The sequence below is a fragment of the Notechis scutatus genome, chromosome 4 (assembly GCF_049901735.1).
Source record: "Notechis scutatus isolate UNSWTSFEM ecotype Mainland chromosome 4, rNotScu1.2, whole genome shotgun sequence".
Classification (NCBI taxonomy): domain Eukaryota; kingdom Metazoa; phylum Chordata; class Lepidosauria; order Squamata; family Elapidae; genus Notechis; species Notechis scutatus.
Window position 1 is genome coordinate 51,648,543 of NC_142012.1, and position 23,746 is coordinate 51,672,288.

General features: G+C 44.1%; 1 protein-coding gene across 2 annotated transcripts in view; it reads left to right on the forward strand.

Moving 5' to 3' along the window:
- The first annotated feature begins 915 nt into the window (after window positions 1–915).
- Window positions 916–23,746, forward strand: part of ZCCHC4 (zinc finger CCHC-type containing 4) — a 28,772-nt gene continuing 5,941 nt past the window's right edge. The window contains exons 1-8 of one of the 2 annotated variants that reach the window (XM_087963416.1): window positions 916–1,137; window positions 10,517–10,635; window positions 12,015–12,097; window positions 15,013–15,288; window positions 16,151–16,219; window positions 18,298–18,370; window positions 21,499–21,649; window positions 22,776–22,879. In XM_087963416.1, the coding sequence (XP_087819542.1) occupies window positions 1,050–1,137; window positions 10,517–10,635; window positions 12,015–12,097; window positions 15,013–15,288; window positions 16,151–16,219; window positions 18,298–18,370; window positions 21,499–21,649; window positions 22,776–22,879 (963 nt within the window). In that variant the 5' untranslated portion in view covers window positions 916–1,049. Of the gene's footprint in view, window positions 1,138–1,316; window positions 1,366–10,516; window positions 10,636–12,014; window positions 12,098–15,012; window positions 15,289–16,150; window positions 16,220–18,297; window positions 18,371–21,498; window positions 21,650–22,775; window positions 22,880–23,746 lie in introns of those variants that run through there. The other variant, XM_087963417.1, reaches the window with a different exon arrangement.

Here is a 23,746-nt window from a genome sequence, read left to right on the forward strand (position 1 = left end):
TATTGGCTTCTTAGGATTGAACTCACAGCCTCCAGATTGTGAGGTGAGCTTTTCACCTCTCAGCCACCGTACCACACCACAACCTGTACTCCATACATGTAGCCAATGAAATCTCTGGCAAACCAGCAAAATGTGTCCCTTTGCCAATGGAAGATGCCAGAGTTATTTCAGACATCAATAATAAATTTGAGGATTTATGCGATTTAGGAAGTTCGATTCTTGTCCTTATTTAAATCATGCAGCTCAGTATTTTTCCAACTCGGGCAGCTTTTTAAGATGGGTGGACTTCAACTCCCATGCCGGCTAGGGAATTCTGGGAGTTGAAATCCACCCATTCAGAAGTTGTGGGAGCTTCATGCCTGGAGGCTTTCAAGAAGAGAATGGACTGCCATTTGTTAGAAATGGTGTAGGGTTTCCTGCTTGGGTGAGTGGGGGGAGGGTTGGAGTAGATGACCTCCAAGGTCCCTCCCAACTCTTATTCTGATATCCTTCCCTCCTTCCACTTCTGTAATTCTACTAATTCTCCCTTCTTCCCTCCTTTCTCTCCTTCCTTCCAACTCTCTAGCCATGGGGAATTCTGGGAGCTGAAGTCCAGACATCTTAAAAGTTGCTAAGATTTGAGAAACACAGTCATAATTGATGCAACAATAAAATAAAATAGCCACTGCCGTTTCCTTAAACACCCAGCAGGATATTCAAAGAAATAATAATTTTTTAAAAAAATGCAAGCCGCGTCTTTTTCAGTGCAAAAATCAACTTGACGACTTGGGCGAAATTTCGCAGCTTGGCCTTTTATAGCCTCAAATCTCTCCGTTTCTGGACGGCGCGTCCCGCCACCGCTCTTTCCGCTTCCCAAAGCGGAGGCGGCTTCTCAACCCATTTAAGGTCTAGGGGTTCCAAAGGAAGCCGGAAGAGGCGGGGCGTCGCCTCTGCGAGAAAGGCGATGCCCTAGAGATAGGAAAAGGGAAGAGAGCTTCCTGTTTAGGGCTGGGGCTGCTGGCGAGACTGGGAAAGCGGAGGGGTCGCCCGTCGAGGACCGTCGAGCCGAGATGGAAGCGGCCTCGCCGGAGGTTGGGGTGGCGACGGTGGTGCTGGAGCGCGATTCCACCGCAGCCCCGGCGCCCGAGTGCCCGCATGGTGAGCGAAGGCCTGGGAGGCATGGGATTGGATGCTCCTGCTCGAGTTGGACTAGATGACCTCCAAGGTCTTTTCCAACTCTGTTATTCTATGATTGGATTGATCGGTTGCCCTTTTTTTGGTCCCGCCCCCTTACACAACTACCCCGCGAGGTAGGCAGCAGAGAGCTGGAGAGGGAGCCCGAGGGTTTAAAGATGCTTAAGGATGCACAGTTTGCACCCCGTGGGTGTGAGTTTGTGTGTTTGTGAGTGTTTGTGTTTATGTGTTTGTGAGTGTTTGTGTGTGTGTTCGTTTTTGTGTGTGTTTGTGTCTGTGTGTTTGTTTTTGTATGTGTGTTTGTGTCTGTTTTTGTGTGTGTCTGTGTGTATGTGTGTGTTTGTGTTTGTGTGTTTGTGTCTATTTGTTGTGTTTGTGTATGTGTGTTTGTGTGTATGTGTTTTGTTTGTGTGTGTGTTTGTGTGTGTGTGTTCTTTTGCTTACTCACCCACCTTTATTTTTATGTGACTCCTTATTGAAAGATTTAACTGCGATAGCATCAGTTTCTATCTTATTTGTCTACACAGGCAGTCCTCGATGTACAACAGTTTGTTTAGTGACTGGAGTTACAATGGCGGTGAAAAAAATGGGAGTTAACAATAGCCCTTAGACTTATATCCCGCTTTGCAGCCCTCCCTAAGTGGTTTACAGAGTCAGCCTCTTGCCCCTAACAATCTGGGCCCTCATTTTACCGACCTTGGAAGGACAGAAAGTTGAGTCAGGATCGAACTGCTGGCAGTGGGCACAGACAGCCTGCAATACTGCATTTTAACCACTGGGGAGGGAGGGAGGAAGGAAGAACTAGCAGTAGCACTTAGACTTATATACCGCTTTATGGTGCTTTACTCTAAGCGGTTTACAGAGTCAGCCTTTTGCCCCCAACAATCTGGGTCCTCATTTGACCCACGTCGGAAGGATGGGAGGCTGAGTCAACCTTGAGCTGGTCAGGATCAAACCTCTAGCAGTGGGCAGTTAGTCTGCAACATGGCACTCCACTAAACACTGTGCCACCACAGCTTCCTTTCTTCTCCTCATTTCACTTCCTTCCTTCTCATCTTCCTTCCTTCCTCCCTTCCCAAACAATAGCACTTACTTATATACCACTTCATAATGCTTTCCAGCCCTCTCTAAGCAGTTTACAGAGTCAGCCTATTCGCCCCCAACAATCTGGGTCCTCATTTGACCCACCTTGGAAGGATGAATGGCTGAATCGATCTTGAGCCGGTCAGCTGGCAATGTAAGCAGAGTTAGCCTGCAATACCGCATTCTAATAGATAGGAAGGAAGGAAGGAAGGAAGGAAGGAATATTAAAGGGAAGGAAGGAAGGAGAGGGAGGGGCAAGGAGGTCATAAAACGGGGCAAAGCTCACTTAACAAATGTCTCGCTTAGTGACAAAAAATGCCAGGCTCAACTGTGGTCGTAAATCGAGGACTACCTGGATTACAACTTGCATTAATTGCAACCTGTCTTTCACAGCTTGATGCTGTGAAACTGAAACTCCTCTCCTCTGCTTGTGTTTTGCCTTTGGAAGAGATTTCTTTTCAGATGGGGAGGGGGAGTAGAACTCCTTAGCATCAGAGTGTAATAATAATAATAATAATAATAATAATAATAATAATAATAATAATAATAATAATAATAATAATATAGGAAATACTCTAAATGCTCTGATGGTCATTTGGAAAGATCCTTTCTTAGTGAGCCCCTAGAAGCCAAGAGGAACATATGTGCCCAATTTCAAGTTTGTAGGCTTTGCGGTTCTGGAGATTTTGTGATGATGCGTGAGGGTATTTTGCTTATATATATATATATATATATATACATATATACATATATACATATATACATATATACATATATACATATATACATATACATATACATACATACATACATACATACATACATACATACATAATATATATATATATATATATATATATATATATATATATATATATATGTTTTCTTAAGTTTTCGGTACTTACATGTATGGTCGTTGGGGTATTTTCCCACGTCATTGTAGTTCTTTTAAAGTTGTAGCAACGTTTCAGCAGAATCTCATCTGCCATCATCAGGCTTCTGTATTGTGTCCGTCTGTGGGTCAGACTTTTACAGTGGTTTCAGATTTAAATTTGGGGCAGCCTATTGCTGTGCCAGAATGGTTTTTCTTCATCCTGATTGGTTGGGAGTCTTGGTCTGTGTTTATTGGTCTCGGAGTTTGCTGTGTTCTGCTTGATGGGTGTTTCTGATATCTTCTGTCTGTTTTTTGGCTCTTTTTGTATCTTGATTGGCTGGCAGCATTGTGTTACTTTAATGGAGGCCTTTAGTGCAGCTTGGCTTCGGGTAAATGGACGGCTATCATTAGTTAGGAAGCTGGGTTTCATCTGGGTGCCTGGTTGGGGTGTGTTTGAGCTGGAGGTATCAGGGGGGATCTGTTTGTGCCCAGGTGTTTGCCTGGCTTGTGGTGTGGAGATTTTTTTTGTTTGTGAGTGCAGGCTTCCAAATGATTGACAGCCTGGTGGAATCATCTCTTCTGTTCATGCTTTCTGGTCTTTTTTTCAATCTCTATGGCTTCTCTGATGACTCTGTGGCTAGGGTTTTCCATAGTGGCCAGGGTTTTGGTGCCATTGAAGTTGATGCTATGACCTGTAGCTTCCATGTGTTGGACTAGTGAGGAAGTGTGTTCCAGCTTTTTGACTGCATTTTTGTGTTCATCCAGGCGGGTGCTTATTCTTCTATTGGTCTGTCCAATGTATGTGGCCGGGCATGATGCACAGGGGACTTCGTATACGCCTTGGTTTTCCAGGTCAATTTTATCTTTGGGGTTGCTAAGGATGGCTGCTATTTTTCTGTCTGTTTTGAAGGCAGTCCTGATGTGATGTCTGTGTAGTATCTTACTAATTTTGTCTGTAGTGCCTCTTATGTAGGGCAGGACAGCTGTTCCATAGGTCTGTTCATCTTCTGGGTCTCTATTATGTCTCAGTGTGTTTTTGTGGATCAAGTTGGTGATTTTGCTTTTGTGGAAGCCGTTGGCTGTCAATATTTTAGTCAGGGTGCATAGTTCAGTCTTAATGTGTGTCTTGTCTGCCAGGCGTTTGGTTCTAGTAATTAGTGTTTTAGCCACGGAGTTTATCTGTGCTGGGTGGTGGTGGGATTGGGCATTGAGGTAGCGGTTGGTGTGTGTTTTCTTCTGGTATATGGTGTGTCCTAGTGTGCCATCTGTTTTTTGTAGATTAGTACATCTAGGAATGGTAGTTGTTTGTTTGTTTCTGTTTCCATGGTGAACTTGATTTTGGGGTGTGCGCTGTTTAGGTGTGTTAGGAAATTGTTTAGGTTTTCTTGTCCATGGGGCCAAATCACGAATGTGTCATCGATGTATCTTAACCATAGTTTGGGTTTGAGGATGGCATTGGCCAGGGCTCTGGATTCGAATTCTTGCATGAACAGGTTTGCAATGACAGGTGACAGTGGTGATCCCATGGGGGCTCCTTCTATTTGTTTGTATCTTTGTCCTTTGTATATGAAATATGTGTTGGATAAGCAGTGTTCTGTTAGTTCCATGAGGTGTTTAGCTGGTTGGTATTTATTTTTGATGATTTCAAGGGTCTCTTTTATCGGGACTTGAGTGAATAGTGAAACCACGTCAAAACTTACAAGCAGATCTTCTTGCTCCACGTGTAGATCTTTGATCATTTCCAAGAAGTGGTATGAGTTTTGTACATGTGAAGCTGCTGTTTCAGCATGGGGCTGTAGCTCTTTGCTAGGTGTTTAGCTAGGTTTTGTAGTGGTGCTCCTCTGGAGCTGACTATGGGTCTGAGAGGTATGCCTTCTTTGTGTATTTTTGGGAGGCCGTATAGTTTGGGGCATCTGGAAGATTTCTCTCTGGGTATAATCGTGTGTTGGATCTCTTTGCTTATGTGGCTGGTTATAATTTTCTTCTTGGTTAATTTTTCCAGATATGTGGTTGGGTCTGTGTTTATGGGTTTGTATGTGGAGTCTTGGAGTAGGTCTGTCAATTTTGTTTCGTAGTCTTTTCTGTCCATTACTACAGTGGCATTCCCTTTATCTGCTGGGAGGATGATTATGCTGCTGTCTCTTTTAGGGTTTGTAGTGCTTTAATTTCATTTTTCTGCAAGTTGCTTTTGGGTGGCTTGCTTGTGCATAAGATATTGGTAACTTGGTGTCTTATTTTATCAGCTTCATCTGTATTTAATTTAGTTAGGCTGGATTCTACTGCACATATGATGGATTCTGTGGGGATTTTTTGGGGTGCTATAGCATAATTGAATCAAGATACAAAAAGAGCCAAAAAACAGACAGAAGATATCAGAAACACCCATCAAGCAGAACACAGCAAACTCCGAGACCAATAAACACAGACCAAGACTCCCAACCAATCAGGATGAAGAAAAAACCATTCTGGCACAGCAATAGGCTGCCCCAAATTTAAATAAAATACCCGAACCAAGCCGAACACCATATATATATATATATATATTTGTATATTTGTATTTGTATGTGGATCTTTGGTTATTCGGGTTTTCTCCCGCGTAAGATTGGAAGTATCTAGGCAACGTTTCGATGAAGTCTCATTCATCATCTTCAGGCTTCTGTCTTCGGCTCTGTGCTTCTCAGAGTGATGTGAGCTTGCAGCTGCTTCTTCCTTTTAACTGCTAGTGGGGTGTGACTTGATTGGTTGGGGGCTTGGCTGTGTTCTGATTGGGTGGGGGTGTGTTCTCATTGGTTGGGGGTTTGGCTGTGTTCTGATTGGTTGGGGGTTGGCCATGTTCTGATTGGCTGGAGGCGTGTTCTGTTCAGGTGGGGGCTTGGTTGTGCTCAGGTTGGTCTTAGTTACTGGGGATTTGAGCTGGTGAGCTGTGATCTTGCTGTTTGGCTTCGAGTTCGTGGTCGTGCTGCATCTTCATGGTGGGGGTCAGTTCGCTTCATGTATGGCTCAGGGGGTTTGAAGTGGGTAGTGATGCAGCTGCAGTGCGGCTTCTGGTCTGTGGTCGTGTCTCATCTTCTGTGTGGGTGTGAGTCTGCTTTTACGTGGAAGTGTGGTGGTGGCATCTTGTGTGGCCCTCGTGGGTGTGGGTCTGGTGTCATTCATCATGTTAGGTACTCGTCTGTTCATGAGGGCGGGTTTCCAAATGGCTGGTAAGCGGGAGGTGTCATCTCTTTTATTCATGCTGTGTGGGCGTTTTTCTATCTCTATGGCTTCTCTGATTATTCTGTTGTTGAAGTGTTCGGTTTTGGCGATAGTTCTGGTATTTTTAAAGTCAATCTCATGTCCTGTGGCTTTGAGGTGTTGGACCAGGGAAGAGGTCGGTTCTTCTTTTTGATTGAGTTCTTATGTTCTTCAACGCGTGCACTTATTCTTCTGTTAGTTTGTCCAATGTATGTGGTGGGGCAGGCGGTGCAAGGGATTTCGTATACTCCTTGGTTTTCTAACTCGATTTTGTCTTTAGGGTTTCTTAGGATGGTGGATATTTTTCTGTTTGTGCAGAATGCTGTTTTAATGTTGTGTTTTTGGAGGATCTTGCTGATTTTGTCTGTAGTGCCTTTTATATATGGGAGGAGGGCTTTGCCGTTCTCTTGTTCTCTGTCTTGGATTTTGGTTGGGGTTTCTTTTTGGATTAGGTGGGTAATCTTCTTTCTTTGGAATCCATTGGCTGTTAGTACGTTGGTGAGAGTGTTTAGTTCGGTTTTTAGGTGTTGTTCATCAGCTAAGCATTTTGTTCTGGAGATGAGTGTCTCAGCTACGGAATTGATCTGTGCTGGGTGGTGGTGTGAGAGTGCATGTAGATAGCGGTTTGTATGTGTTTTCTTCTGGTAGATGGTGTGTCCTAGGGAGCCATTGGGTTTTTTGTATACCAAGACATCTAGGAAGGGAAGTTGATTGTTAGCTTCTGTTTCCATGGTGAATTGTATTTTGGGGTGTAGGCTGTTGAGGTGTGTGAGGAAGTTGTTCAGTTTTTCTTTCCCGTGTGGCCAGATTATGAAGGTGTCATCTACGTATCTGAGCCAGAGTTTGGGTTTGTGATCATATTTTTCTAGAGCTTGTGTTTCAAAGTGTTCCATGTAGAGGTTTGCGATGACAGGTGAGAGGGTGATCCCATGGGTGCTCCTTCTATTTGTTTGTATTTTTGTCCGTTGTAGGTGAAGTATGTATTGGATAGACAGTGGTTGGTCAGATCTAGGATGTGCTGGGGGGGCGGGTTGTATTTGTTTTGGATGGCTGTCATGGCTTCTTTTATTGGCACTTGGGTGAAGAGGGATATGACATCGAAGCTCACTAGTAGGTCGCTGGGTTGTAAGTTTTGTTTCTTTATGATCTCGATGAACTGGAATGAGTTTCTTACATGTGAGTTGATGGATTCTGCATAGGGCTGTAGTTGTTTGGCGAGAAATTTGGCTAGGTTTTGTAGAGGTGAGCCTATGGAGCTGACTATTGGTCTAAGTGGAGTTCCTTCTTTGTGTATCTTGGGGAGACCATAAAGCTTAGGGCATCTGGATGATTTCTCTCTGGGTATGATTCTTTGCTGGATTTCTTCACTGATGGGGGAGGCTTTTATTTTGGATCTGGTGGTTTTTTCTAGGTAGGTGGTGGGGTCTGTCTTTAGGGGTTTGTATGTGGGGTCTAGGAGTAGGTTGGTTAACTTGGTTTGGTAGTCAGATGTGTTCATAACCACTGTCGCGTTGCCCTTGTCTGCTGGTAGGATTATTATGCTGGTGTCTTCTTTCAGGTTACGTAGTGCAGTTTGTTCTTCTTTGGATAAGTTGCTTTTGGGTGGTTTGCTAGTGCAGAGGATGTTGGTGATTTCGAGTCTGATTCTATTAGCATCATCAGGGTTGGTTTTGGTCAGGCTGGTTTCAACTCCGCATATGATGGTTTCTGTGGGGATGTGTTTGGGAGCGACAGCAAAGTTGAATCCTTTTGAAAGGACCTTGGTTTCGGCTTCGGTGAGGATCTTGTCTGAGATGTTGTGCACTGTTTGTTTCATGTGTGGCTGTGAGGGGGAGGAGTTGGTTTCTGGCGTTGTTGTGTAGTTTTCTGAGTTTGTTGGTGTGTGTGTCTGTCTTGAGGGTGGTCTGTGTTTCGGCTCTCCAGACAGCGAGTTGTTTGGATTTGTCCCAAAGTAAGGGGTGAATCTTGTTGCTGAGTCTGAGGTGAAGTGTGAGGAGATCTTTGTTGATTTGGTCTAGGAGAAATCTTTTTGTGTGAAGTTCATTTCTAATTAGGGCCAATTCTGTTCTTTTTAGGATGCGTTTGGTGGCTGCTGTGTTGGTGTGGAATTTCAATTGGAAGCTTGTGGGAATTAAATTTTGATCTCGGCAGTTGCATAGGAATGCGAGGTCACATAAAATGGAAGCTCTTTGGACTTCAAGTTTTTCATAAGTCCTGGTCAGATGGTGGGTTTCCTCCCCGTAGAGGTGCAATATTTGTTTTCTGAGGTTCTCGCGGGTATTTGTATGTGGATCTTTGGTTATTCGGGTTTTCTCCCGCGTAAGATTGGAAGTATCTAGGCAACGTTTCGATGAAGTCTCATTCATCATCTTCAGGCTTCTGTCTTCGGCTCTGTGCTTCTCAGAGTGATGTGAGCTTGCAGCTGCTTCTTCCTTTTAACTGCTAGTGGGGGTGTGACTTGATTGGTTGGGGGCTTGGCTGTGTTCTGATTGGGTGGGGTGTGTTCTCATTGGTTGGGGGTTTGGCTGTGTTCTGATTGGTTGGGGGTTGGCCATGTTCTGATTGGCTGGAGGCGTGTTCTGTTCAGGTGGGGGCTTGGTTGTGCTCAGGTTGGTCTTAGTTACTGGGGGATTTGAGCTGGTGAGCTGTGATCTTGCTGTTTGGCTTCGAGTTCGTGGTCGTGCTGCATCTTCATGGTGGGGGTCAGTTCGCTTCATGTATGGCTCAGGGGGTTGAAGTGGGTAGTGATGCAGCTGCAGTGCGGCTTCTGGTCTGTGGTCGTGTCTCATCTTCTGTGTGGGTGTGAGTCTGCTTTTTACGTGGAAGTGTGGTGGTGGCATCTTGTGTGGCCCTCGTGGGTGTGGGTCTGGTGTCATTCATCATGTTAGGTACTCGTCTGTTCATGAGGCGGGTTTCCAAATGGCTGGTAAGCGGGAGGTGTCATCTCTTTTATTCATGCTGTGTGGGCGTTTTTCTATCTCTATGGCTTCTCTGATTATTCTGTTGTTGAAGTGTTCGGTTTTGGCGATAGTTCTGGTATTTTTAAAGTCAATCTCATGTCCTGTGGCTTTGAGGTGTTGGACCAGGGAAGAGGTCGGTTCTTCTTTTTGATTGAGTTCTTATGTTCTTCAACGCGTGCATTTATTCTCCTGTTAGTTTGTCCAATGTATGTAGTGGGGCAGGCGGTGCAAGGGATTTCGTATACTCCCTGGTTTTCTAACTCGATTTTGTCTTTAGGGTTTCTTAGGATGGTGGATACCAGAACTATCACCAAAACCGAACACTTCAACAACAGAATAATCAGAGAAGCCATAGAGATAGAAAAACGCCCACACAGCATGAATAAAAGAGATGACACCTCCGCTTACCAGCCATTTGGAAACCCGCCCTCATGAACAGACGAGTACCTAACATGATGAATGACACCAGACCCACACCCACGAGGGCCACACAAGATGCCACCACCACACTTCCACGTAAAAAGCAGACTCACACCCACACAGAAGATGAGACACCACCACAGACCAGAAGCCGCACTGCAGCTGCATCACTACCCACTTCAACCCCCTGAGCCATACATGAAGCGAACTGACCCCCACCATGAAGATGCAGCACGACCACGAACTCAAGCCAAACAGCAAGATCACAGCTCACCAGCTCAAATCCCCAGTAACTAAGACCAACCTGAGCACAACCAAGCCCCCACCTGAACAGAACACGCCTCCAGCCAATCAGAACATGGCCAACCCCCCAACCAATCAGAACACAGCCAAACCCCAACCAATGAGAACATACCCCACCCAATCAGAACACAGCCAAGCCCCCAACCAATCAAGTCACACCCCCACTAGCAGTTAAAAGGAAGAAGCAGCTGCAAGCTCACATCACTCTGAGAAGCACAGAGCGAAGACAGAAGCCTGAAGATGATGAATGAGACTTCATCGAAACGTTGCCTAGATACTTCCAATCTTACGCGGGAGAAAACCCGAATAACCTAAAGATCCATATATATATATATATATATATATATATATATATATATATATATATATATATATATATATATATAAATTACTACTCCATCAAATTGCAATCGTTTTATTGTTTCTTTCCACAATCCCCATTTCTGATTGTTATTTTTTTCTTTGTTAGGTCCTACTCTTTTGTTTACAAGGATTCTTCCAGGGAAAGGAAAGGGGAGAAGATTTTATGCTTGTTCGGCGTGCCGAGAAAGAAAAGACTGCCCTTTTTTCCAGTGGGAAGATGAAAAGGTCAGGTCAAAACAAGAGATGTTTAAAAGAGGAATTATTCTTCCTTTCCCTTTCAAGGGACGGTCGTGTTCTCTTCCTTTATGTGTCTTGTAGTGGAGGGATGTTTTGTACACCTAAAATGGCTGTTGTTTGGAAATGTGCAGATTTCAAAGTCTTGGGATGGTAATGGGATTATTTTTTAATTAAAAATAAATAAATCTGTACATTTCTGGTAATTTTGGCGGAAGACAGAAAACAGAAGGTAGGAGAGAGAAGACAAAAGGTGGGCATATTTCAATATATGTGTTATGCCCCTGTTGGAATCTGATTCGGAGGGGGAGGCCAAGCAGCTGACAGGGAGTGGGAGTGTGGCTCCATTGGCTGTGGAGGAAACTGGGGAAGGGCAAAAAGCTGGCTGGGCAGAGCAGGGAAGAGGTAGAACAAGGGAGAGGGAGTTCAGAGGAAGACCCAGTCCCACCCCCTCTCCATCCTAGGGCATGCAGGGAGGAACGGAGAAGGGAACAACGTGGATTGTATGGCTTACGGGGAAGGAAAGGGCCCTGATCCCCTTCATTAGCCCCTGCTGGGAAGAAAATTTAAAAGAGATGCATGCTGAGTGAGGCGTCTGCTGGGAGCAAATGTGAGTTTATCTTGTGTTGACTTTGCTTATCTGTGTTCCTGGCATCCTCCCAACCGTGAGAGTTTTGCCATGCCTTCAAGCCTGAAATTCATGCTCCTGCCGTCCCAAACTAATTACTTCAGTTTAGCTAGTTTGGGCTTTAAGTTACAATTTGTGCTGACCATGTTTTGGACTTGATTCTCAGCAGCCAAAAACTGTTCTTGGGAGAGTTTTTCTCCAGCCTAGAAGGTAACCAGGACATTGGGGTTGAAGTTGGAGCTAATAAAGGGACTCCTATTGATTATCAAACTGTGTTGCCTTTGTGCCAGGCCCCTTTGGGTCATCACAGTATGCTCCGGGGTTTAAAAGCAAAACAATAATTTTCTAAAGTATTTATCAATTTTTCCAAAATAATGTGTGTGTGTGTGTGTGTGTGTGTGAAAATATACACAGACACATACAAAGCTTTGAGTTAGAAATATTTTTATTCTTCTTTCTGAACTAGAAATTCAGATTAAAAAAAAATTGAACTCGTCCAAGTGACCTCAGGAAACTGTGACCATCACAAATGCGAATCAAGTTATCAGACATCTGAATTTAGATCACACCATCATGGTTGTAAAGGCCATCACTCTGAAAAATGGCCCCGGCTCACTTATTTCAATGCCGTTGTAACTTTGAGCAGTCACTCAAGGAAGTGTTGTAACTCAAAGGACTGACTTGAAGTAGTACTTTCTCATTCTTTCATTGTTTTTTTTTTCTTCCTCTACGTGTTCCATAGATATCAGAAGCTCGTCTTTCGGCACGGGAAGAATACAACCGGAGTCGTCGGCCTTCTAAAACTCATTCCGACAATGTAAAAAGGTATTGTTTGGGTTGAAATGCTTGTGTCAACTCATAAAATATTTCTAGGGTCTTTTTAGAGTTGCCAACAGAAGGTGGGGGGGTAGGAAAATCTGGATGTGTGCAGAAATGGACAAATTGACAAAACAATTAAAAAATAAGGATGAATGGTATTATTACAAAGTATGGGATAAGTTTTATGGTTGGTTAGAAAAGAGAAAGGATCAAGACAATAAGAAATGATTAAATGTATATGTGTGTGTGTGTGTGTGTGTGTGTGTGTATATATATATATATATATATATATATATACACACACACATACATACATACATACATACAGTATATTATATAGAATGTAAACATGCACTATTTTTATATATGATTTAGCAATGTAAGACAACTGTGGGTTAGGAGGATTGTACGTTCATTGTTTTTAATGTTTCTTTTTGTTTTTTGGGTTTGTCTAATAAAAAAATTAAAGAAAGGGAGGGGGGAAGGGATTTTGAAAGAGCAGTGTGGCAGCTTGGAAACCAAAAGTGCATTCCATAATTTTTTTCAGAGATAGTAACTAGGTGACTGAAGTTTCTGCCGTGCAAAATTCTAACTGGAGAGCATGATTGATGACTCTGGGCTATGGATGTGTCCTATTGGAGAATATGAATTATGATACACCCCGGGGGCGTGGAGGGAAAACCAGGGTCAAGGGTGACAAGGAATGATGTATCTCAGAGCCAGCTACACCCAGGCAGTGCCGGACATGTTAACTCCCAATAAATCCTTTTGAAGTTTTGGAAGTTTGGCTCGAGACTCAGGATTTAAATGGGGGGAACTGGCGGAATCCATACAGTTTTCCTTAATCAGTTGAAAATTAAGTATGCTTTTCCTGGGTTCCATGAAACAGATATTCAAGTTCCTGTAGTAATTCTTTAAAAGCTGAAGAATGAAAGGAAATTTGATCACCTCTCTTGTCCCAAGGTGCTTTTTTTCCACAAGAGGCAACTGGACTTTCTTGTTGTTGTTTTTTTTTTTTTTTTGTTGCAAAGCATTTCGCTTCTCCTCTAAGAAGCTTCTTCAGCTCTTTACTGGATGGTGGGGAAGGGAAGGCTTTATACTCCTTGCAGGCAGCTGGTCATTTGCATTCTTTGAGAGAGTCATAGAGGCCGCTTCTACCAGCCGATTGAAGTGGCTGGTGACTGCATTTGGGGAGCTTCCATCGCCCGAAAGAGAGTGCCCTAAAGGCAAGGGGACACGGGTAGCCATGCCTCGCCCTGAAGCGGCTGGGGACTCTGCCTTCAAGGGAGCTTTCGTCTGCCGATAGAAGTGGCCTCTGCGAGGAGTGTGTGTGTGTGTGCACTCACCCGAGGCCGCTTACCAGCTGAAGTAGCTGGTGACTGCATTTGGGGAGCTTCCATTGCCGAAAGAGACTGCCCTAAAGGCGAGGGGACACGGGTAGCCATGCCTCGCCCTGAAGCGGCTGGGGACTCTGCCTTCAAGGAGCTTTCGTCTGCCGATTGAAGCGGCCTCGCGGCGAGGAGAGGGTGTGTGTGTGTGTGCGGTCGCCCCGAGGCCGCTTCTACTGGCCGATCGAAGTGGCTGGTGACTGCATTTGGGGAGCTTCCATTGCCCGAAAGAGACTGCCCTAAAGGCGAGGGGACACGGGTAGCCACGCCTCGCCCTGAAGCGGCTGGGGACTCTGCCTTCAAGGGAGCTTTCGTCTGCCGATTGAAGTGGCCTCGCGGCGAGGGTGTGTGTGTGTGTGCACTCACCCGGGCCGCTTTACCAGCTGATCGAAGTAGCTGGTGACTGCATTTGGGGAGCTTCCATTGCCCGAAAGAGACTGCCCTAAAGGCGAGGGGACACGGGTAGCCATGCCTCGCCCTGAAGCGGCTGGGGACTCTGCCTTCAAGGGAGCTTTCGTCTGCCGATTGAAGCGGCCTCGCGGCGAGGAGAGTGTGTGTGTGTGTGTGCGGTCGCCCCGAGGCCGCTTCTACTGGCCGATCGAAGTAGCTGGTGACTGCATTTGGGGAGCTTCCATCGCCCGAAAGAGACTGCCCTAAAGGCGAGGGGACACGGGTAGCCACGCCACGCCCTGAAGCGGCTGGGGACTCTGCCTTCAGGGAGCTTCTATCGGCTATCAGGGTATTCTAGCCTAGGCTACCTGCAGGTGACTCCTAAAGGCAAGTTTTCTCCCCATCCCCCCCGCCTTCCCCCCTCACCCCCCATTTCTCTTCACCTCGTGTAGTTCTAACGAACGATGTGAGAAATGGCGGGGAAACGCATGGTTTAAATAGGCCTAAATTTTGGGGGCGGGGCTTAATTTCACCTCATGCCTCGAAATCATGCTTCCTATTGGTGGAGGCCGTATTGTTGGAGAAACACGGTAAATGGATGGGCACTTCAATTAAAAGGCAGGAACTTTAGAATATCCTAAGAAAAATTAAATAAGTTATAACATGAATTGGAATTGGATAAGATAAGTTTAATATTTAATACTAATAAGGTTATTGTGATATGAAATTAAACAAACAAAATGAATAGGTAACTATAGTCATGTTTGTATTGAGATGTAAAACCTGGAACCGTACTGCTTGCCAAATGAGAACTTTTTATTTAAAAATAAAACAAAATTGGGGAGGAAATTGAATAATGACATGAAGTATGTTTAACTGATATGGTGGCTGGCACTAGGAGAGAGTACTGAAATGTTGAAAGTAAGCAAGGAAGGATTTTGATTTAATGTGAATATGTGTATTAAGAGATAGGATTGGTGGTATTAAGTTCGCCTATATTAAAAATGTGTGATATATTGATACCACACTGTGAATATGTATTGTTGGGTATGTGTAGATTGAAATAAAAAAAACTTGGTGGGGGGAATTAGAAGGCAGGAATTTCAAGGCAATGCCAATATACCTGTGACTTTTTGCTATAAGGTACAAGGAGTTTGTCGCTCTTCCGCCGCTGAAAAGGAAGTTTTGTCAAGAATGTCAACAGCTCCTGTTGATATCTGAATGGGAAAGACACTCTGGCCATCCAGTACTTTCTGATATCTCAGCGGCCCAGCTGAGAAGACCTACTCAACTCCTCAGTGCTCTGGAGAACAAGAAGACCAACGCACAGTATCTCTTCACCGATAGAAGTTGCCACTTCCTGTTGGATCTTCTTGTGGCTCAGGGTTTCCGAAGGGTGCTTTGTGTTGGCACTCCAAGGTGAGCTCTTAAGTGTTTCCCTCCCACCATAGTTGACCTTAACCAACGAATGGCCTTTAGCCTTTGCCCTTGGAATAAAACATGGGGCCAAAGTTGCAGAAGAACAGAGTTGGAAGGGACACCTTAAAGGTCTTCTAGTCCAACTCCCAGCTCAGGCAGGAGATCCTACCGTTTCCCTGAAAATACCACCTACCCTGAAAGTAAGTCCTAGCTTGATTTTTTTTTACACATGCACCCAATATAAGCCCTACCCCCCCCAAAATAAGCCCTAATGAAGATCCCGCCCACTCCAGAGTGGATGGGTAAAAGTTAAGCTAGGGTGGGGATGGGGGAATGAAGCTGCCCTACTACTTACCTTTGGACAGTTGTAGCCAGGCCTTGCACACCCCGACACCTGCCTTGCTGGCTCATTTCTTCTAAGGCCAGCAAGGCTGGCAAGGCTTTCCTGAAGGTCTCTGGAGCTGATAACAAAGCTTGATGGATCCAGAGCACTCTTACCTGCTGCAGAGGCCTTCATGAAAGCCTTGCTGGCTGCAGAAGAAGTTCCTGAAGGCCTCTGACAGCGAAAAGGAGGCCAGGGGCGACACGTGCAAGTGAGGTTACTCAGTGGATGACATCCCCCCAAAATAAAACCTAGTGCCTTTTTTGGTGGCAAATATATATATATAAGTCAAGGTCTTATTTTTGGGGAAACACGGTATACTATTCCAGATAAATGATTGCCCAATCTCTTCTTTAAAAATCTCCACTGATGGAGCACCTACAACTTCTGGAGGGTAAAGCCCTTCCACTAGTTAATTGTCCTCTCCATTAGGAAGTTTCTCCTTGGTTCTAGGTTGACGTTCTCCTTGATCAATTTCAGGCTTCATGAACTGATCCAGTTGGAAGAGAAGATCTCGATGAAGAGTCTTTTGCTCGATATTGATTTCCGGTGAGGTTTTTATTAAGGGATTGATGCTGATGCTGCCGTCTCTTCCCCGAGAGTTTTTCCTCTTTCCAGCAGTTGCTCTTTGTTTCCGTGCTTCTCCACTGTGTCATCCCTAGGCAGATCCTTCTCAACCTACAGTCACCAATTTTTCCGTGGCTACGTGAAAACGGCCGTTCAGTGAATTTTGCTCCATTTTACGACCTTTCTAGGGACGCGGTGGCTCGGCGTCTTCGCCGCCGAGCTTGTCAATCAGAAAAGGTCGGCGATTTGGCGGTTCAAATCCCCAGCGCCGCGTAACGGAGTGAGCTCCCATTATTTGTCCCAGCTTCTGCCAACCTAGCAGTTTGAAAGCACGTAAAAAAATGCAAGTAGAAAAATAGGAACCCCTTTGGTGGTACTTGACCACGGAGACATCTTTGGACAGCGCTGGCTCTTCTTCGGCTTTGTGACGGAGATGAGCACTGCCCCCTAGAGCCGGAAACAACTAGTACGTAGGTGCAAGGAGGGGAACCTTTACCTTTACCTTACAACCTTTCTTGGCACAGAGTTTCCTAATCAAGGAACTCCCTCACATAAATGAATCCTGCAATTCAATTAGTAACCTGGCTGTCAAGTAAATTTGGCTTCCCCTTGCAACTGTCGTAAAAATGAGTCACTTGCCAAGCATGACCCCTGGAGATCCTGCAACGATCGTGTGAAAAAAACGGTCATAATTCATTTTGTTCGGTGCCGTAACTTTGAACGGTCATTAAACAAACTTTTGTAAGGCAAGGACTACCTCTATGTAGATTCCCTCTGATGTATCCTTCTAATGAATTGTTTTCTCAGCTATTAATAGGAGTAAGTGATCTATAAAAGAGCCTACCGAAATAGAATAGAATGGAGTAGAGTAAAGTAGAATAGGAGAGTGAAGAATAGAATCGAATAGAATAGAAATTACAATAGAAAGAAATAGAATATAGAATAGAATAGAATATAGAATAGAATTAGAATAGAAATTAGAATAGAATATAGAATAGAATAGAATATAGAATAGAATTAGAATAGAATAGAAATTAGAATAGAATATAGAATAGAATTAGAATAGAAATTAGAAGAGAAAGAATAGAATATAGAATAGGATAGGATAGGATATAGAATAGAATAGAAATTAGAATAGAATAGAAATTAGAATAGAATACAATAGAATATAGAATAGAATTAGAATAGAATAGAAATAGAATTAGAATAGAATTAGAATAGAATAGAATTCTTTATTGGCCAAGTGTGATTGGGCACACAAGGCATTTGTCTTTTGTGCAGAAGCTCTCAGTGTACATAAAGAAAAAATAAAATACATTCATCAAGAAACATAAGATGGAATACTTAGTAATGGTATAATAGTACATATTTCTTATAACTTAATTAGTCCCCCGTCCCCCCGAATGTCTGAGATTGTAAGGAACATGGATGCTCATGGCAGTCTGGTTTCTGACACCAATTGGCCGAGCCCTTGAAGAAGAAGAAGGGGAATTGAAATAGAGAAGGAGGGAAGGGAAGAGGAAGGGGAAGAAGGGGAGAACTGAAGTAGCTTCTTGGATGACAATGTTTTCAAGGAAAAAAAAATCAAGAAAGTCCAGCTGTCTTTTGAAAAGCAACATTGGGTCAACCCTGACCTGAATGATGGAGAATCCCCATAGACACGGGGAAAGAAGAATGAGTTGATGGAAGAGGAAGAGAAAGGAAGGAAGGAAGAAGGGGGAAGGGAAGGGAAGGGAAGAAAGGAAGAGGGAAGGAGGAAGGGGAAGGGGAATGGGGGGAAATGATGGAAAAAAGAAAAGGGAGGAAAAAATGGAAGAGAGGAGAGGGGAAGAGAAAAAAAACCTAAGAAGGGAAAAGAAGAGAAGGGGAAAAGAAGGAGAGGGAAGGAAGGAAGGTGAAGGAAGGAAGGAAAGTCAGATAGATGGACTTTTAGGAGACATTGGAGCAACTGAATGCTAAGGGAGAAAGCAGCTGAGACATTTTTATCCACAGATCGTCCATCTCTATTTTGACTGCTGAAATCTCATGTGTAAACCTAATAAGAAACCATTCCTTTACAGGTATTCGCAGTTCTATCCCAAGGAGGACTTTTGTCACTATAACATGTTCAACCATTATTTCTTTGCTGGAGAGGTAAGGGCCAGTCAAGTTTCATGCACATTTTACCAGTGCCCCCCCAAGTTGGTGCAGCGGTAGTGGGATATTCAAGGAGTGACGGACAGTTCCTGAACCCTTCATAGGACTCTGCTTGCCATTAATACATGTGCCCTGATGAAGTTAAAGGCAGGTGTCTTCCAACTCGGCAGCTTCAAGACTTGTGGGCTTCAACTCCCAAAATCCCTCCTCCTCCAGTCATGCTAACTCAGGAATTCTGGGAGTTGAAGTCCACAAGTCTTAAAGCTGCCCAGTTTGAAGACCCTTGGTTAAAGGTATCAGTTAATACAGTGTATTCAAGCTAATGCAATCCTTGGTTGTACAGGCGTAGAATCAAAATCACAATGAAGTATTAGTACCGCTTTACAAAGCCTTAGTAAGGCCACACCTGGAATGCTGCATCCAGTTTTGGTCACCACATTGCAAAAAAGATGTTTGAGACTTTGGGAAAAAGTGCAGAGAAGAGCAGCTAAGACAATTAAAGGCCTGGAGAGTAAAACACAGGAAGAACAGTTGCAGGAATTGGGTATGGCCAGTCTAGAGAAAAGAAGGACGAGGTGGGACAGGAGAGCAGTCTTCCAGTATTTAAGGAGCTGCCCCAAAGAGGAGGGGGTCAAATTATTCTCCAAAGCACCTGAAGGCAGGACAATAAGCAACAGATGGAAACTAATCAAGGAGAGAAGCAACCTGGAACTAAGGAGGAATTTCCTGACAGTTAGAACAATTTATCAGTGGAACGAATTACCTCCAGAAGATGTAGGTGCTTCAGCTGGAGGTTTTTAAGAAGAGACTGGACAGTCACTTGTCTGGAATAGGATAGGGTCTCCTGTTTGGGCAGGGAGTTGGACTAGATGACCTCTAAAGTACCTTCCAACTCTATCTATATATATAAAAGCAAAATACCCCTCACGCATCATCACAATCTCCAGAACCATAAAGCCTACAAGTTTGAAATTGGGCACGTACAGATGAAACTCAAAAAATTAGAATATCGTGCAAAAGTTAATTTATTTCAGTAATGCAACTTAAAAGGTGAAACTAATATATGAGATAGACTCATTACATGCAAAGCAAGATAGTTCAAGCCGTGATTTGTCTTAATTGAGATGATTATGGCTTACAGCTCATGAAAACCCCAAATCCACAATCTCAGAAAATTAGAATATTACATGCAATCAATAAAATAAGGATTGTACATAGAACAATATCGGAGCTCTGAAAAGTATAAGCATGCATATGGACTCAGTACTTGGTTTGGGCCCCTTTTGCAGCAATGACTGCCTCAATGCGACGTGGCATGGAAGCTATCAGCCTGTGGCACTGCTGAGGTGTTATGAAAGACCAGGATGCTTCAATAGCGGCCTTCAGCTCTTCTGCATTGTTCAGTCTCACGCCTCTCATCTTTCTCTTGGCAATGCCCCATAGATTCTCTATGGGGTTCAGGTCAGGCGAGTTTGCTGGCCAATCAAGCACAGTAATCCCACGGTCATTGAACCAGGTTTTGGTGCTTTTGGCAGTGTGGGCAGGTGCCAAGTCCTGCTGGAAAATGAAGTCAGCATCCCCATAAAGCTCATCTGCGGAAGGAAGCATGACGTGCTCCAAAATCTCCTGGTAGACGGCTGCGTTGACCCTGGACTTAATGAAGCACAGTGGACCAACACCAGCAGATGACATGGCTCCCCAAATCAACACAGACTATGGAAACTTCACACTGGACTTCAAGCACCTTGCAGTGTGTGCCTCTCCATTCTTTCTTCAGACTCTGGGTCCTTGGTTTCCAAATGAGATGCAAAAGTTGCTCTCATCAGTAAAGAGGACTTTGGACCACTGAGCAACAGACCAGTTCTTTTTTTCTTTAGCCCAGGTAAGACGCTTCTGACGTTTGTTGTTCAGGAGCGGCTTGACTAGAGGAATATGACATTTGAAGCCCATGTCCAGGATCCGTCTGTGTGTGGTGGCTCTTGATGCACTGACTCCAGCCTCAGTCCACTCCTTGTGAAAGTCCCCAACACTTTTGAATGGCCTTTTCCTGACAATCCTCTCCAGGCTGCGGTCATCTCTGCTGCTTGTGCACCTTTTTCTTCCGCACTTTTCCCTTCCACATAACTTTCTATTAATGTGCTTTGATACAGCACTTTGGGGACATCCAACTTCTTTTGCAATTACCTTATTTCCCTCCTTATGGAGGGTGTCAGTGATGGTTTTCTGCACAACTGTCAGGTCAGCAGTCTTTCCCATGATTGTGATTCCTACTGAACCAGACTGTGAGACCATTTAAAGGCTCAGGAACCCTTTGCAGGTGTTATGGCTTAATTAGCTGATTAGAGTGGGACACTTTGAGCCTAGAATATTGAACCTTTTCACAATATTCTAATTTTCTGAGATTGTGGATTTGGGGTTTTCATGAGCTGTAAGCCATAATCATCTCAATTATGACACATCACAGCTTGAACTATCTTGCTTTGCATGTAATGAGTCTATCTCATGTATTAGGTTCACCTTTTAAGTTGCATTACTGAAATAAATTAACTTTTGCACGATATTCTAATTTTTCGAGTTTCACCTATATGTTCCTCTTGGCTTCTAGGGGCTCACTAAGAAAGGATTGTTCGAAATGACCATCAGAGCATTTAGTATATCTTATATTGTTATTATTATTAACACGCTCTGATGCTAAGGAGTTCTACTCCCCTTCCCCACCTGAAAAGAAATCTCTTCCAAATGCAAAACACAAGCAGAGGAGAAGAGTTTCAGTTTCAGAGCACCAAGCAGCTTTTACAGAAAAGTTGAGCTAAGCCACACCCAGGCTCCTTGCTGTCTCCTTGCTCACCCAGCAAATACTGTTTCAGTTTCCAAACAGCCCTCAACTCTCACACACTGACAGGACGCTAGCCAGATGAATACCGATGGATGCTGGTAGGCAGAGGCAGAATTTTCTTCTTCTTTATTTTCCTCCCCCAAAACTAAGCCCCACCACATAGTTTCATAGTGAAGCACGGGTATGGAGCTAGTTCTGCATATCAGATAGTTAAAAGACCCCTTTAAAAGAGTGAGACTCTCAAGAGGCCAGATCTCCAGAAATTGAGCCTTCTCTGGCTCTCTTGCAGGCGGCGTCCCGTGTTTGTGAGGAATTCCTGCAGGAAGACCAAGGCGGTCCTGCGGTCCTGGTGGCTGACCCCCCCTTTGGAGGCCTGGTGGAGGCGTTGGCTTCTAGTTTCCAAAAACTGATGGCCATGTGGAGCTCAGGAGGAGGTGCAGGTAACTGAGGCACTTAAACGAATCAGGAAAGACGGCTGAGAAAATAGCTACAGAGCCCTCCCATCCTGGACCATAACCTGTTTCGGCTTCTCCCTTCAGGATGCTGCTCTAGGCTAGGGCATTGCAGGCCAAAACAACCAGACAAAGGTAGTTTTTTTTTTCCTGCACCAGAGACAAATTCCTTGTGTCACACTTGGCCAATAAAAGTAATTCTGTTCTGTTCATTTCATTCCATTCTTTTCTCTATTCCTTCCTTCCCTTCCCTTCCCTTCCCTCCCCTCCTTTTCTTCTTCCTTTCCTTTCCTTTCCTTTTCCTTTCCTTCTTCCTTTTCTTCTCCCTTTTCTTCCTTTCCCTTCCCTCCTTTTCTTCTCCCTTTTCTTCCCTTCCCTTCCCTCCTTTTCTTCTTTCCCTTCCCTTTCCCTTCCCTCCTTTTCTTCTCTCTTTCCTTTCCTCCCCTACTTTTCTTCTTCCTTTCCTTTCCTTTTGTTTCCTTTCCTTCCTCCTTTCCTTCCCCCTTCCCTTCCCTCCTTTTCTTCTTCCCTCCCTTCTTCTCTTTCCTTCCCTCCCCTACTTCTTCCTTTCCTTTCCTTTCCTTTCCTTTCCTTTCCTTTCCTTTCCTTTCCTTTCCTTTCCTTTCCTTTCCTTTCCTTCCTCCTTTCCTTCCCCCTTTTCTTTCCTCCCCTCCTTTTCTTCTTCTTTTCCTTTCCTTTCCTTTCCTTTCCTTTCCTTTCCCATCCCATCCCATCCCATCCCATGAGACTACTCCTTTAAGGTGACAAGTAGGATTTTGACATGATGTAAGAAAGGACCACAGCTGCAATGGCTGTCTTCTATTGAGAACTCATTAAGAGTTTTTCAACTAGCATGCCACAATTCAGAGCGGGCTGCAAAGTTTCTTCTGCAAAATAGATCATTTTAGCCCTAAATAGTTTGCAAAGATAATAAGCGTTTTTGCTGTGTTGTTCCTTGCAGAATTTTATTTGTATTTACATACATTTATTTATATCTGTTTTATATCATTTTATACCTATTTTATATCTATTTTGTATCTATTTTTACATCTATTTTTTAAAAAAATATTGTGAATAGTACGTATATCTCTTACCTCCTTCTTTGCCTCACTAGGATCTATGACTAGCAAAGAGTTACCCATCCTTTGGATATTTCCCTATTTTTTTGAGCCACGCATTCTTGAATTTTTTCCAAGTTTCACAATGTTGGATTATCAGGTAAGGTCAAAGAGCCCTCGATCAGAATCTGTAAACTTTTTGTGCCGATTTCTTTATGACTTCTGGAATCTCTCTGCTTCTGATTATGAACTGCTTTGTTTAGGTTTGTGCTGAACCATCAATTGAATCCGTCCTTTTCTTTTCCTAAAAATATATATATATATAATTTTTTTGTCTCCAAGGAAGATTTGGACTGATGCAAGGAAAAGATGTGGCTACTTTAGAACATTTATGATAAAATCTTGCACTGACCCAGTAAGAAAATGGATCATAATCCCTATACAATCATCCTCAGTATAGGAGCCAAGAGAGTGGTGGCTCTGTTTTAAAGTACATTTACCTATTCCCAAAGCTAACTATGAAGCAATTATGCCAGCTGGTCATGCAATCAACCCAGGTTCCCCATAAGCTCCGTACAGGCCATTGGGACTATGTCTTCCCAACATGGCTGTTGTGGCCCACCAGCGGCCAATGGTGCTGGTGGCAGACTCGGACAGGGAGGAGGTTGGGGAGGAACATGGGCCAGTCCTGGAGTCTGGGGAAGGCTCTGACGAGGGCTCTGCGTCGGAGGCAGAGATGGGGCCAGGGCCATCCAACAGTTATCAGCTGTCTTCAGAATCGGAGATCAGTGGGGAAGAAGTATAGCTGGAGCCTGTTCCCAGTGTGTGCATGTGCAGAACTGCCAGAAGAAGGGAACAGCTAAGGAACAAGGGTCGACTCGGGAGTAAAGGCTCAGGAGGGTGGTGAATGGCCCCTCCCATAGGGAATAAAAGAGGAGCAAAAGGGAAGTGGTGTTTTCAGGGGACAATTAGTTCAATTTATTAGGGTGAAGATCTGTTCCTGACTTCTTGCCAAGTAATTGCTGCT